The 16,167-nt window shown below is 37.2% G+C and overlaps 1 protein-coding gene across 1 annotated transcript in view; it reads left to right on the forward strand.

The window, feature by feature from the left end:
• Positions 1–16,167, forward strand: part of Rsrc1 (arginine and serine rich coiled-coil 1) — a 290,661-nt gene that overhangs the window by 155,750 nt on the left and 118,744 nt on the right. The window contains exon 11 of the mRNA XM_075950688.1: positions 14,399–14,450. Within this exon, the coding sequence (XP_075806803.1) occupies positions 14,399–14,450 (52 nt within the window). The remainder of the gene's footprint in view (positions 1–14,398; positions 14,451–16,167) is intronic.

Genomic DNA, 16,167 nt, shown 5'->3' on the forward strand with positions numbered 1-16,167 from the left:
TTTACTTAGTTCATTAGTTGTTTAAACAAGTCTAGATTCTTGTGGCTGTAGTTATTATGCTCTACTGTATACCTGGACGTTGCTAAAAACAGATTGTTAATATTCTTATCTCATACATATTCATAAAAATGCAAATATGTGAGGTTTTGATGTAGGAATTATTTCATAATGTCCCCATATATTAAATTATCACGTTCTACACCTTCTGGATGCATGATATGTGCCACCTATGTCGATGAAGTTGAATGTGAGATATAAGAGGTGGAAATTTCTTTACAACATACCAAACTAGAAAGTTGACCAAACTATATTTTAAGTTAGGTTTGAACACAAAGATTAAACATGGTGAAAAAATAAATATTCATTCAGAAAGAACCTTCTAAGAATCAGAAGGTGAAAGGTACCTTTCTTTCCTTTATCAAATGTCTGTTGCGTAGAGCAGCCATAAGCAGAGGCACCTTCATGATCTTGGAGAATAGCTTCTAACTTGACCTCTGAGACAGCCCAGCTATCACTGAAAATGCTGACATACTTACGGTACTTAATGAATACGAGTGATCGCTCATGGATATTACTAAATGTGGCCAAAGATGGGATTTATGTAATGGAAAGTTCACAGGCAAGCAAGGTGTACATGCCATCAGACAGGTGTTCCTTGAACAGGTATTTGTCGAACACTAGCCACCTGTCAGCTTCAGTGAAAGTGTGGGGAGGTGAACCTCATCAGGAGGGACGCGCCCTGTCTTCATGCAGAGTGTAATCTAATACGGATAAGAGGTAGACATTATAAACATTCTGTAGTCATTCTTTTGAACATGTTTTAAAGATCAAAACACTACAGGTTGATATGAAAGTGTAAAGTTTTGATAAGATCAGGACAAGTTGCACTAATAGAGCACAGGTAAAAGGAGGGTAGAGCACTAAAACCATTTCAGTTTTATTCTCAAAGGAGCTAAGAAAATACATTGTCTTGATTTCTCACTGCTCCTCCGCAGTTCCCTCAAGTGTTTTTCAAAACTGTCTTGCTCTCTACCCTGGTTGCCACCGCTCTTGGTAAAGCTTTGTCTGCTGCACTACAGAACGGCCTCTGTTGGTTCCCTACCGTCATTATTAGTCCATTTAAATTCATGGCCACAACAGTTCCCCGTGAAGGTTTCTTCTTGGTTTCTGAAATAAAGCGTTACATTTAGCTGAATTTCTTAGACAGCCTAAATAGAAGTTTATGTAGCAATGGGAAAGAAAATATACACTCCGAAGAGAGATTCGTCTGGGCTGCGTAAAGGAGGGAGCAGCTTATTGGGTTCCGCACTTTGGATGTTCAAGTGAGTTTTATGAATGTATGAAGTGGTTGGCGTATTGATGGGGGAACGCGACTCCCTTTCCACCTCTCGCATCAGGGTAGACGAGATCTGCCTTTTGTGATATTTATTCCTTTGATTTCCAGACTAGTGGTTCTCAACCTTCCTAATGCTGTGACCTTTTAATACATTATGGTGACCCGAACCATAAAATTATTTCATTACTACTTCATAACTTTAATTTTGCCACTGTTATGACTCATAATGTAAATATCGTATATGCAGGATATCTGGTAAGTGACCCCCACCAGGGTCGTGACCCATGGGTTGAGAACCACGGCTCTAGAAAAGTTCACCGAGGGGAGGAACTCAGAAATCTCAATGCAAAGGGCTTAGTGAAGTCGGGATCTTTTGAGAATTCACAGACTTCATTACTGTGCATGGTTGGCTGTTAGAAAAATACCTTGGTACTTTTATTCCTTCATACATCAGGAAGAACCTAGCTGCAACTTCAATAATGTCTCATTGCAAAGGATATTCTGTCTGAAGACACAACTTCCAAGATAGAGCTTTGGTTTTCCTTGGTTTCTTTAGACCTCCCTGCTGGCCTCTGCTCTGGTGAAATCTTTCTTGCTTGTTGCCTGGAGTGACAGAGCAATTGTGGTGGTGTCCCACCCCACGCCTTAGCATCTCTAAGTTCAGGCGTACTCAATGCCTAAAGTGACTTCTGCAAAAAGGAAATTTGATCACATTGCTCCCTGTCACATCTTTAATGGATTCCCAGCATATAGGAAAGCCCACATTCCTTAGATAGCTGACCCCCCGAGTGATATATACCTACCAAATTTACATCCTGCCAGCCTCACCATTCTGAGCCACGAGTCCCTAGTTGTACACTACTTTCATGCTTTTGTCTTTGCTAGTTCATTCCTCCTTTCTGACCAGTCGAGGGATCATCTCCTTTGCAGTGGTTTCCTGGATCCACTTACCTCTGAGGGTGGTCCTCTGTGTCTCTGTGCATATCTCCATTGATAATTCCACTTACCATACGATTTTATTATCAGGAACCAGAAAATACCTTCTCTTTTATATTTCTGATGTATAATGATAGATATTTTTATAAATAAGTAAATGCTTTGCCATAGTTTGATCTGTCATATTCTGTAAGTAGTAAATACAGATGTGTTAATTTTATTTTTAATATGTGTTCCTTATCATGAAAAATTCAAATTCAGGGATTTGAGCAGACAGTTGTTCTTGATAATGTGTGTATGCAGAGTCCTCTCTCTAAGGTCTTTGCTACCTAGTGGGAACAGTGCCATCTATTGGCTATTATCCAAATTGTACCAACTGTTAGATCTAGAATACAGCACAGTGTATTAATGGAATGTTTTTAGGGAGCCACACCTATAAAAACTTTATCACCAGTTTGCATAAAATGTCAGCATATGCTTGACCAAAACACTAATTAAGTATTTAATTTTAATCTAATTTAATTCTAGTGACCCTTTAGAGGAGAATGATACTGATATAATAACAGAAAATGTATACTTTGGGGTTTGGTTTTGTTTATATCCTATTTTGTTCCTAAAGAAATTAGGACAAATATTATTGTTTTATAAAAATAGAACTAAACATTCCTATTCTTCTTTAGATGCAATTGATACTTGTAATTAAGATAATGTTTTACTTTTAAATAATTTAAAGTTCTGAAGGATCCATTGAATTTTTTTTCCTAAGCCATGAGTAATTGACTTTTAATGGTAACCTACCTCCCAGTGTAAAAAGTGATTCTGGTATTTCTGAGAAATATGTGCCACAATGTTAAAAATAATAATTCATTTGTATCTTAACCTCCTTCATTCACTGAGAGTGTTACTTCTGTAGAAGTATTTTCACGTGTTAAATAAAACCATGTATAGCAGATAAAATTAGCCAATGAGAGGAAAACCACACTGGACTTTGCTCCTGTCAGTCCTACTACTCAGTGGGCATGAAGAGTTACTACGGTGTTTTTTACTTTAAATGAAGGTCTGCTACATAAATATTCGTACACTTTCGAGCTTGTCACTGTTCTTTCAAGTTTTAAAAATAGTTTGTTTTCTGTTTTGACTAGAATATTCATAACAGGATACATGGAATGATAGAAATACAATTTTTCAAAATTAGATGTCTTATATTTTAATCATAAGTGTTGGCTTTCTGTAAGGAAAAATAAATAAATTATATTGTGGAATCTTACGCTTCTTCATAATGTGTATCTATGAAATTAAGTATAAATTCCTGTAGTTATAATGCCTATGCTGCTGTAAAACCATAGTAATAATAATGAAATTCCAGCAATCATAACAGCCAGTAGAAGTCTTACTGCATACTTAGCAGTTAAATTGGAGCTCATAGTTCATAGCACGCACACACATACACCCTTATACTCTATGAGGTGCTCACAATAAATCTTGTAATAATATACTCTCAAGAAGGTAGAAAGAAAATTCTGTCATAAAACTCAGGAACGATAGCACCAACCCTCATACTTTTAATTTGGGGGATCCCAAGTACAATATTACTGAAGGAATTTCAGTGCTCTTATTTGCACGAGTTTATAGATAAGGAAATTGAGATGTAGAGCGGCTAAATGATCTGTTTAACATCCAGCAAATGATGAATGTCAGCCCACACTGTTAAAACCACTCACTCAAGAGCCAGTGCTTTTAGTATACTAAATTATCTTTCAAACAAATCTCAACACCTAAGTCTACATACTAAAAACAAAATTACAAAATAAATGAAACTAGCATTTAAAGGAAAGATTTAACAATCTTAATCAACAAGATATTGTTTTACTTATGTCGAATGTCCAGTGTTTAACTTATTAGATGTTTCTCTGCCTTTTTTTATGCTTCATATGCTGCACAACTGAAATTTATGTCATTATCTTAATTATAAAATTTATACCGTCACTTAAACTGTTTGACTGTCAGCTTATTTTAGTTACTAGACCATTCTTTCAGTGATACGCATACAGTAGTACAACCACAATCTTTTTTTGTTTTGTTTTTTTGTTTTTGTTTTGTTTTTTCAAGACAGGGTTTCTCTGTAGCTTTGAAGCCTGTCCTGAGAAATATAGCTCTTGTAGATCAGTCTGACCTCGAACTCACAGTGATCCATCCGCCTGCCTCTGCCTCCCAAGTGCTGGGATTAAAGGTGTGCGCCATCACCGCCCGGCAATACAATCTTTTTAAAATACAATTCAACAATTCTTTTTCTGTTGTTTTGTTTTTGTGTTTGTTTTTGTTTTAAAACAGATTGTCACTGGGTAACCCACAGAGATCTGGACTTCCTGATCCTCGTGCCTCTGCTTCCTATGTTTAGAGGTCACTGGAGTGCATCATTGTGCCCCGCTCACACTAATCTTAGCTAGCCTCTACCTTCCTGCTAATTGCTGTTGCCATGGCAGGTGCTGTGTGCTGAGCTGGCTCACCTCCAGAGTAAGTGTGAAGAGAAGAGCTGTTGAAGCCCAGTCCTGTCTGTGCTGTGTGCAGGCCTCATCGTCCTGCCTGCCAGTGGTTTTCTGTCCCGTCTCCAACCAGTCCCTCATTTGTACTGAGAGCTGCGGCTCTGTCTAACATGGTCTGGGTGCAGTTAGAGCAACTAGAAGTGCAATAAGAAAACAGTCATCGCTTCCCCTCATTTCTGTTCTTGAGTCAGATAGTATTTTTTATTTACCTTTTATAAAAATTTCACGTAGAATTAATAATCTTACATACTTCAATTAATACAGCTTGAAAAGTTAGAGACTATATTTGAACATCCTTTACCTGTCAATTTTGAATTTATAACTGCAAAATATTTAGAATAAAATCACCAGTGGTGTGTGCAGGGCCAGTGTTGTCCCCATTTGGACAGCCTCTATAGCAGCAGGCTGGTACAGTTAAAGCAACTGTTGGCAGTTGGGGAGATTGCATAGTACCAACCAAATCATATTATGATCACACTTATGGTGCTAAAATTACATTGGAATGCTTGGAAATAAGCTATATATTTATTGACTTATACCAATATTTGATTTTTAGTATTTGAGTAAAGATATATAGATATTATATATCTTTTTAGTATTTGAGTAAAGATATTTAGATATATGTATCTAAAACACCTCACAGAACTTTCGAGTCCCTGGGAATGTATCCCAGCACTTCAGACTTCATGGATTCTAGATAGAAACGTTTTTTTCTTAAGGTAATGACAGAACCAGAATTGTTAGGTTTGGACAGCTTCCTGCAAGCATGCAGGGTCACAGATGATACTAGGCAGTGGGATTGTACCTGAGTATTTCTGGAGTCTAGAGTTTTCCCTGATGTTTAGTTTGAACAATCCTAAAAGTCTGTGCTAAAATAGAACTAAACTTTCTGATTTCAAAAACTGTTTTTCAGTCTTTACTCTGGTATTTAGAGTAAAATATCCCCTAACACTGCAGAAGTTTAGAGGAATCTTTCTTCATATGCATCTTGAAGTACGTGTCCAGTATTTAAATAAAACTGAAAAAGGGTCACTATTGTTCCTTTCAAAATATTGCTCTAAACTTTCTCCTGCTGACCCCACTAGGTGCTGCCAGGTCTACAAGACATTTCCTTATTTCCTGTATGATGTAACTGCTCTTCCTGCCTGGACTTTAGGCAGAGTTGCTCAAGGAAGGAATCTTATTGCCCTATCTTCCTTAATATTAAAGTCTTTTAAGGGTTCTTTGTGCCCCAAGTATCTAGCGTGAGTTCTCTCTTTTACTAGGATGTATAGCTGTTAAGGCCTGAAGTGGAGGAGGGTACGAGATGAGAACCCAGATCAGGGAAAACTTAGAGTGATAGATGGGTACATGTTCAGGATTTGTTGACTGTGAGTTAGACAACTAATCCGTCATTATGAGGGTCTGCCCACCTCTGTTAACTTGGTCTTCCCTAGAGATGCCTTTCCCAGCTCTTCCCAGCTACTTTTCAGTCCAGCAGCAGGGTTCTTCACAGTTACTCTGGCATACTTAAGCTACCTTTATAATATGGGTTGGTGAAAGGAATAGTAAGCAGATCAGATCCTTCAAGGGGCATAAATTAAAAAATTACACCCATCACTTTGAATCATAATAGTGTTCTCCTATACTGTAACCACTAAAAAATAATCTGCCTCATCTTTTTCCGTATTCAGCCATTTTTGTTGCATAGTTATTTTTATTAACAAGTTCAGATTTTTTAAATTAATTTTATAGTACATCGTATTTGTGGTAGATTGTGTATATCTGCTTTAACTCCTTTCCTCTCATGACTCAGAGCCTTTCCTTATCCAAGACAGGGAAGGATACATGGCTCCCTGCCTTTTGAAGGTGATATTCGTCTGTAATATGAATTAATTGGCCAGATAACCATATATGAAAAGCATATATGTGGTATGTTTTATACATCTGATCTATGTTATCATATGCTGTAGGTTTATAGTCTTAAATGCCTTCTGTTGTCTCAAGAATTTTAACACTATAACTACACTAAAAACTTTTAGGAGAAGATTTTGGAAGTGATCTTAAATGACCTCATTTTTAAAAATTAATATTGCTTTCTCTGAAAAGAATAAAAATCTTATTGTGATTTTTCTGCATTTGTTATCATCTGCTGGCCTTGTCTGTCTCCTGGGTACCCTGTCCCTTTAAAAGACAAGCCCCGCCCACCCCCCCAGTCTCTCTGTTTCTATCTCTCTCTCTGTGTGTGTCTCTCTCTCTGTGTGTCTCTCTCTCTCTCTCTCTCTCTCTCTCTCTCTCTCTCTCTCTCTCTCTCTCACACACACACACACACACACACACACACACACAGAAAAACCTCATCTAAATGGCCTATTGACTAGTATAAGGGCCGAAAGATGCCAGAGGTAGTGCTGGTATACTTAAGCACAATTAACTCAAGCATATAAACTAGTTACTAATTAAGGAGTATAAGCAATTTCTTATCTAAATAGTGGTTATATGTAATATATAAAATTCAACTTTGGTTGATTTTATTATTTATATCCATGCAGTGAAAAAGAAGGTTCTTTCATTTATTCAACAAATTGTATATTGAGTCTGCTGTGTTCCAAGAGCTGTTTTGAGTGCTCAGGATACAATTCCAGACTATTCAGAGGGGTCATTTTAACCTAACTGATCTTTACAAGTACCTGAATATTAGTTTTTGTTGTTGTTTGTTTGTTATATTTTGTTTTTTGATATATGGTCTTTCTCTGTAACAGCCCTGGAGCTCTCTCTGTAGACCAGGCTGACCTCAAACTCACAGATTCTGCCTTCCTCCGCTTCCCAAGTGCTGAGATTAAAGGTGTGCACCTCTGAAAATTATTTTGAAAACCATACAGCCTCGGGTCCTAAAAGTAAGCAGTAAGGAATATTGTTACATACCTGTAGTCCAGCTACTGGAGAGGCTAGTGCGTGACTATTGCTTGAGGCTACAAACCACATGCAGTTGTGAACATCATAGACGGACCCCTGTCTCATAAACAAGCTTCAAGGGAGAGAAGGAGCCAACAGTTCTCCCAGCTATGATGTCTATAGTGCCTATAAACCACATCAACAATCAGCGTGAGCCCATAACCATAAGGGTGCTATAGTAGCACACACATCTTGGCAGTAACCCATCAACTCTCTAATTAGACATAAAAGGGAAATTATGGTATTGGAAACATAGCCAATTACACAGGGCTAGTGAAGTCATAGATCCTAGAGAGCTTGTAACCAATCCTTTACTAACTATACAATCCCAAACTACATTTGAATATTTATCTTTGCCCACAGATAAGAGTACTCCTTACCACTGATCTTATCAAGAGACAGAGACCATTACAAACAAACAAACAAAAAATAATCAAAATGCAGAGCTGTGGAGCCAGCCACAGTGGGAACATCTACAAATCAAAGCTTACACTTAAGGCTCAGGGATCCTCTGTGAAGGAGAGCATGGAAATATTTTCAGAGCCCAGGGTCAGGAAGTTTGCTTTGAGATTGTGTCTTACACTAATGTCAGAGACTACAACCATAAGGTCTCACCAACATGACTGCCTAAATCTGACCTTAACAACTGCAACAGTAGACAGTAGACATTAGATGGGGGAGGCCACAGGACCTAGTCCTATAAAGAACCACAGGCAACCTAGGAATGTAGAGAGCAGGAAAATAGTCTCCCCTAGGGAAGATCATCACAATTTGTTATCCAGTACCTAAAAACATATGCACCACATATGTAACAATTAATGAAAAAAAAAGGCTATGAATTTGAACAAGAGGAGGATGGGTATGTGGGGTTTGGAGGGCGGAAAGAGAAGAAGGAAATTATATAATTATATTACAATCACAAAAACATAAGAAAAATTTTTAAAAATCAACCAAAACATAATTTTTAAACGTAGCAGATGGATGACTTAACTCCTTGTGTCAGGAATAGGGACTTGTAACCAGTCAAGTATTCTTGCTGTCTGCTGCTCTTATACCCCAGAGAATATTATTACTTTGTTCATTCCTGCAACCTTGACCCAAGCTTCTAAAAGAAGAATAATAGACAATTAAAGAGTTATGAACTTACTTACGTTAGTGAATTATCACTCATATCGTAACATGAGGAGGGATGCGTTTGAATCCACAGTTCAAATGAATGGAATTTAAAACCATTTATTAATACTTTAGAAGGCTAAGCCTTAATTTAAAAAATCTAGATGCCTTTGAAATCTGATGAAAGTTGTAGATTCTCTGTGCAGAAAATATAATTGAGGAAAGCTGAGAATGGGAGAAGTGGTCTTTCCCAGAGAAGAGCACACCAATTTGTTGCTCACTGTCAAATGGACAGCCCTGGAACATACATACCAGTAATATTATATGGATTGAACAGATTATTTTTATGAATGTGTGTTTGTGTGTGTGTGTGTGTGTGCATGTGTGCAATAACAAAGAGGTCGTGAATTTTAATGAGAGCATGTGTGTGTGTGTGTATGTGCAATAACAAAGAGGTCGTGAATTTGAAGGAGAATGTGTGTGTGTCTTTGTGTGTGTATGTGGATGCAATAACAAAGAGGTCGTGAATTTGAAGGAGAAAGCGTGTGTGTGTACAGCAATAACAGATCATGAATTTGAAGGAGAGAGAGTGTGTGTGTGTGTGTGTGTGTGTGTGTGTGTGTACAGCAATAACAGATCATGAATTTGAAGGAGAGAGAGTGTATGTGTGTGTGTGTGTGCAGCAATAACAGATCATGAATTTGAAGGAGAGAGAGAGAGAGACAGAGAGAGACAGAGAGAATGAGAGAGAGTGCATGCACAATAACAGTTCATGAATTTGAAGGAGAGCAGGGAAGGGTTTGTGGGGTGTTGGTGGAAGAAAGGGAAGAAGGAATTGTTGCAATTATAATCTCAAAAATAAAAATAAGTACATATTATTTGCATGTTTACATACCCCTAATGCCTGTGCATAGCACCCATATTAAAAATGTCTTTAGTGTTTCCAGCCCTTTATGCTGGCCTTCCTCCTAGCCATTGCCCCTTGTGTGTGTGTCCATCCCACTTGCAGTCTTTCTTTTTTCTTCTGCCTTGTGTTTAGGTGATGTTTTCGGGCTTCTCAAGAGATACTTTATTAGTTCTCTGCACATTATCCATAGCCTCCTTTCCTCTACCCTGGAACCTACTCTCTTTGTCTCTTGGTCCCCTATTATCCACCCCCCATCCTTTTTTAGCTATTTCGATCATAACAGCTTTTCTACCTTTTCTTTTTCTCTTAACCTAACTATAATATGGTTTTGACATGGTAAAATTTGTATAATCTTAATTTTGTTAAAATATTTTATTTAAAAACATTGCAATCTTGCTGAGAACCAAAAGGAAAAACATCACTTTTTCTATTACAGTAAAATTGCAATAGCCCTGAATTAAAATGTATCCTTTTTTTTCCTAATTTAACTTTAAAAAAAATTTTTTATTGATCATGCATCTCAATCCCACTCGTCTCCCCATTATTTCACATCAGTCCTCTGCCCTGGCAACCTCCCCCCAAAATAAAACAAAACGAAATTTAAAATAAAAGAAAAATTTCATCATGGAAGCTGTAGTGTGGCCCAGTGAGTCACACAGTATATTCTTTAGCACGTACACCTTCCTTGCAACTGTTCATTGCAATGAGTCGGTGGTTTGGTTTGAGGCCTTTGACTTCTGTACACCATCAATACTGGGCCACCACTGGAACTCCTCTTGATACCCTGTTACTGCCCTGTGTCTTAAAGATCCTGCAGCTTTGGATGTGCAGAACCAACGCCCTCAAGTGCTCCAGCAGCTCATAGTCCTGCATCTGGGCTGGGGTGGGTGCTGGGTTGATCAGCCCTCCAGCTCTCCCTCATCCTCCACACCAGGATGAGCTCTCCAGCACTGCCCTGGCGAGTTCAGTCTCTGTAGTAAGCATGGGGGTAGGCAGCTCACCTACACCACCAGGGCCAGCTCTACTGTGTTGGCCAGGCATGATGCAGGGCCACTCTGCCAAGTGCTGAAGCTGGTGACAGGCAAGGCCAGCTCTCCCACCTGCCACAGGAACTTTCCTCACCATATGGCAGATGAAGGGCAGGACCATGTTTCCTGAGTGCTATAGCAGGTGAAGGGAAAATATGTCTCCTCTTTCTTCACTTGAAATGCAGTATGGGGCTGGCAGGATGCTCGGTGGAAAAACGTCACTTGCTTTCCAACCCTGAATACCTGAGCCTGAACCCTGCAACGCATATCAATATAGAAGGAGAAGACTGAGCCCACACAGTTATTTCCTGTTCTCCATCATGTGCCATGGCTATTATGTTCTTGGAGAATTGGGAACCAGTGGCAGACCAAAGTAAACATATTGCCAAAATTGAAGTTGGAAAATAAATGAGTTTTAAAATATTGAAGTTATGTACAGGAGCAGAAAGACTCATGAACAGCTGCACCAGCAAAGCCCACCCTAGCATGGTGGTAGGGATGACGGCTCCATGAAGATACCAGCTCATCTTTGACTTGCTCAGTGAGTTGAGTGGGTATTGTTCTCAGTAATGGGACCCAGACATCACTTCTGAGAGCAAACCCTTGTCTTAGCTACAGCCTGAGTTGTTTTGGGTTTCCATGAAACCCTCTTAGCCAACAGCTCAATTGAATAGAACTCGGTCTCGCTATTGGAAGCCCTTTTAGGTGACAAGAGATAGCCAGTTAGGACTCTGTATCCTCTATTATTAGGAGACCTCCTCTGAGATCACCTTCATATATTTGAGGAAGTTTCCACTTCACTAGGTTTGCATATCATTCCTTAAAATGCCCTCAATTCTGTCTGTCTTACACACATTCCCTCCATCACCCTTTTTCCCCTTCCCTCCATCTCACTCCTGCCCTACCCACCACTAGTCTACCTTAAAATCTGTTCTATTTTCCCATCCTAGGGAGATCCACGTGTGCCACTTAGTCCCTTACTCTGCCTAGTCTGTCTGGATCTGTGGATTATATAGGTTGCTTATCATTTAATGGCTTACATCCATATATAAGTGAATACATACCGTATTTTTAGTCTGAGTCTGGGTTACCTCACTCAGGATATTTTTCTAGTTCCATCCATTTGCATGCAAATTTCATGATGTCATTTTTAAAAAGTTAAGTAATAATCCATTGTGTAAATGTACAACATTTTCTTTATCCATTCTATGGTTGAGGGACATCTAGATTGTTTCCAGTTTCTGGCTATTAAGAATAAAGCAAAGGTCTTTGTGGTAATATGGAGGAATTTGGGGGTATTTGTTCAAGAGTTTATAGCTGGACCTTGTGATAGGTTTATTCCCAGTTTTCTGAGAAACTGTCATACTGATTTCCATAGTGACTGTACAAGTTTGCACTCCACCAGCAATGGACAGGTGGATGGAAGCTCCTTGTCCACTCCAGCATGGAGTGTCCCTTGTGTTACTGATCTTAACCATTCTGACAGGTCTAAGGTGGAATCTCAAAGTCATCTCGATTTCACATTTCCCTAGTGGATAAGGACGTTGAACATTTCTTTAAGTGTTTCTCAGCCATTTGAGATTCCTCTATTGAGAATTCTCTGTTTAGGTATGTACCCCATTTTTAACTATATTATTTTCTTTGTTGATGTCTAGTTTCTTGAGTTCTTTATATAATTTAGATATTAGCCCTTATTGGATATGGAGTTGGTAAAAATCTTTTCCCATTCTGTAGGCTGCCCTTTTATCTTATTGATGGGGTCCTTTGACTTACAGAAGCTTTTAGGTTTCATGAGATCCCATTTATTAATTGTTGTGCCTGCTCTATTGATGTTTTGTTCAGAAAAATCTGCTCCTGTTCTAGCAAATTCAAGGCTATTCACCACTTTCTCTTCTATCAGGTTCAGTGTTTCTGATTTGTTGTGGTCTTTGATCCATTTGGAGTTGCTTGTTGTGCACATTGATATATCTGGATCTGTTTGCATTCTTCTACATGCAGACATCCAGTTTGATCAGGAGTGTTAGTTGAAGATGCTGCCTTTTATCCAGTGTATATTTCTGGCCTCTTCATCAAAAAATCAGGTGTCCATAGATGTGTGGATTTATGTCTGAGTCTTCTCTTTGAGTCAATTGGTCAAAGTGTGTGTTTTTATGCCAATACCATTCGGTTTTTATTACGATAGCTCTGTTGTACAGGTTGAAATTTGGAATGGTGAGATCTTCATCATTTATTATTCAGGATTGCCTTAGTTATCCTCAGTTTTTTGTGTTCCCATATGAAGTTGGGTATCTTCCTTTCAAAGTCTGTAAAGTATTCTGTTGCAATTTTGGTGGGGATTGCAATGAATCTGTAGATTACTTTGGATAGGGTGGTCATTTTTACTATGTTAATCCCACCGTAACATGAGCTAGGAAAATCTTTCTGTCTTCTGCTATCTCCTTCCATTTCTTTCTTCAAAGACTTGAAATTGTCATCATACAAGTCTTTCACTTGCTTAGTAGAGTTACCCTGTGATATTTTATATTATTTGAGACTATTGTGATTTACCTGATTTCTTTATCAGGCCATTTGTCATTTGTATATAGGAGAGCTACTGATTTTTGTAAGTTGAGTTTGTAGCCAATGAGTTCTCCAGTGTAATTTTTAGGGTCACTTACATTTACTGTCTTATTCTCTACACAAATAACAGTACTTTGTCTTTTTTATTTTCAATTTGTATCTCTTTGATCTCCTTCAGTTGTCTTATTGCTCTAGTGAGACTTCAAGTCCTATATAGGATAGGTATGGAGAAACTGGACAACCTTGTTTTATTCCTGATTGTAGTGGAATTACTTTGAGTTTTTTCCACTTAATTTGATGTTGGCTATGGGCTTGTTGTAAACTGCCTTTATTGTGTTGAGGTATGTCCTTTGTATTCCTAATCTCTCCTTGACTTTATCATGACTGCATGTTGGATTTTTATCAAAGGCGTTTTCTGCGTCAAATGAGATGATCATGTGGTTTTTGTCTTCCAGTTTGTTTATATGATGGAGTGCGATTTTTGTTAGTTTCAACCTTATTGCCAGAGTTAAGTCAACTTTCTCTTGATCAACAGTTTTAGGGGAGCAAATGGAAACTGAAAATATGTGTGGTACATCATATGTTATCTTCTGCACAATTTTCATTTCAAATTCAGTTTGAAAATACTTAATTTTAGGGCCTGACTTCCCCCACATGCAAAACTTCAATTGTTAGTTTACTTAAATTTAGATAGGTTACTTAAATATTTCTATATACGAGGAAGCAATATGATTTGAGAATCTGTTCTTATATACTAGTTTTTGCCTTGTTATTGGGTTTACAGTTATTTCTGTTATTGCTTAGTGATACAGTGTTAGGAAACAACCAAAGAGTTTTATCATTCTTGGATTGTATTAATTAAAAGGTGATTTTATATTAAATGTGAGTGAAGTGGTTGTAAAATATTACTGTGGTAGAGTTTGGATGGGTAGTGATAGTGACTGTGGGAAGGCTTCCTTCCTTTTCAGTGCCTAGTAGTGCTCTAATTTACAATCTGTTTGTTAAAACTGAACTGTCCATTTCTTTTATGGTTGATTTTTAGCCACCAGCTGAGCAGGCCAAAGCCAGACTACAGATGGTCCTTGAAGCTGCTGGTAAGTGTTGACAATTCACTTTTATGAAATAAACAAATCCTAGGCTGGTAGAGTGCTTATACATGAGTTAAAAGGTTTTTCCTAGTTTACAATTTTTCACAAATCTAGATCATATGTTTGGATCTAGATTATATATTTGGATAAATGTCACCTATTTATTGCTAATATAAAGTGATATGTGCTAAAAACTCATTCTTTGCATGTTTAATGGATAAATCAGGTTTTAGTTTTAAAGTTTAATTTTAATAAAATACATGTTGATTTTCATCTTTTATGGATTGTACTTTTGGTAAAATAAAATTCTTTAACTCTAGACTATGATTTTTTTCTGATGTTTTGTTTTGGAAGTTTTTTTTATTTTGTAATTTGTATTTAATGCTATAATCTATTTCTATTTAACTTTTGTATAAGTTACAATTGATTAATTAAGATTTACATATTTTGGAGAAAATAAGGCCAGTGCTATATTAAATTCCTCTAATTCCAATTGGCTAATTCATTGACCAGTGTATTCTGTTGCCATCTAATTTTAAAATGCTATGTTTAATTTCCCAGTGGTACAGTTTCACAAAAACATTTTTTTACCTTTTGAAATAACTCTAAAAATCCATGCTGCCTTCTACATACTAATAATTTAACTTTAAATCTAAATGTACTCCTTAAAGTGTGTGTGTGTGTGTGTATTATTTACCTTTTAAGGGTTACAAAGAGCTTATACATTCCATTCTGACGAATTCAAATTGAGGATTTAATGATAATTTCAGACCACCAAACAGCAGATGTTATATTTTGGAGCAAATACATATGTGCACATTGACTCTAGAATCTCTTGCAGTAACTATTGTTATTATAAATTACTATAGAAATAAGTTTTTGAAATTATAGGGGTATTAATATATAGCATAAGTTTTTATACCTATATGCCTTGTGCTGAATTGCTTTATGAAAACTTTACACTGCCTTTTATTACCACTAGTTTAGTGACCACTTTTTAAAACCAGACTGCTGTTTTTCATGCTGTTTTATACTGCTAGGAATAGATTGATGTGTAGTGATGTGATGTTTTATTTTTCTTTGAAAAGTGTCCAGTGTTATTTTTAATGATACTTTGTTGCCTCAGAGGGAAAGTAGATAGCTGGGCGGTGTGGAATATCAGTAAACCTACAACATGGAGAATGGTAGAAGAGCGTGAGTTCAGTTGGTAAAGACAACCCTTACTTTCTATAGTTTCTTTTCATCTTCCTTGCTTCTAGCAACCACCAGTCTGCCTTCTGTCTCTGAAATGCCATATGTAATATGTGGGTTTTTATATTTGTCATGTGTTCTGTTTTAGACATATTTCCATGTCGTAACATATCAGTAGTTCATTTCTTCTTATGGTTGAATGATATTTGTGTACAATTTGCTTATACATTCATTCAGTGATAAAAAATTTGAACTCTGTTTATTAAGTAGTGTTGAATAATGTTGTTATAAATACTAATAGACTAATCTGAGCGCCTGCTTTTAGTTTCTGAGAATACTTTTGTAAAGGAATAATTGTGGAATCATTTGGCAATTCTTCGATTCTTTAAAACCCCAACAATTTTCCATACTAAACAAACAGTTTTATATTCTCAACTGCAATATACAAATGATTCCCAATTGTATCAATTAGGGACTGTTATCCATTTCAGCTAGCTGTTTAAAAGTCTTTAGATTTGGAGATTCTTTGTGT

Source organism: Microtus pennsylvanicus, chromosome 16 (genome assembly GCF_037038515.1).
Source record: "Microtus pennsylvanicus isolate mMicPen1 chromosome 16, mMicPen1.hap1, whole genome shotgun sequence".
In the NCBI taxonomy this organism is placed as follows: domain Eukaryota; kingdom Metazoa; phylum Chordata; class Mammalia; order Rodentia; family Cricetidae; genus Microtus; species Microtus pennsylvanicus.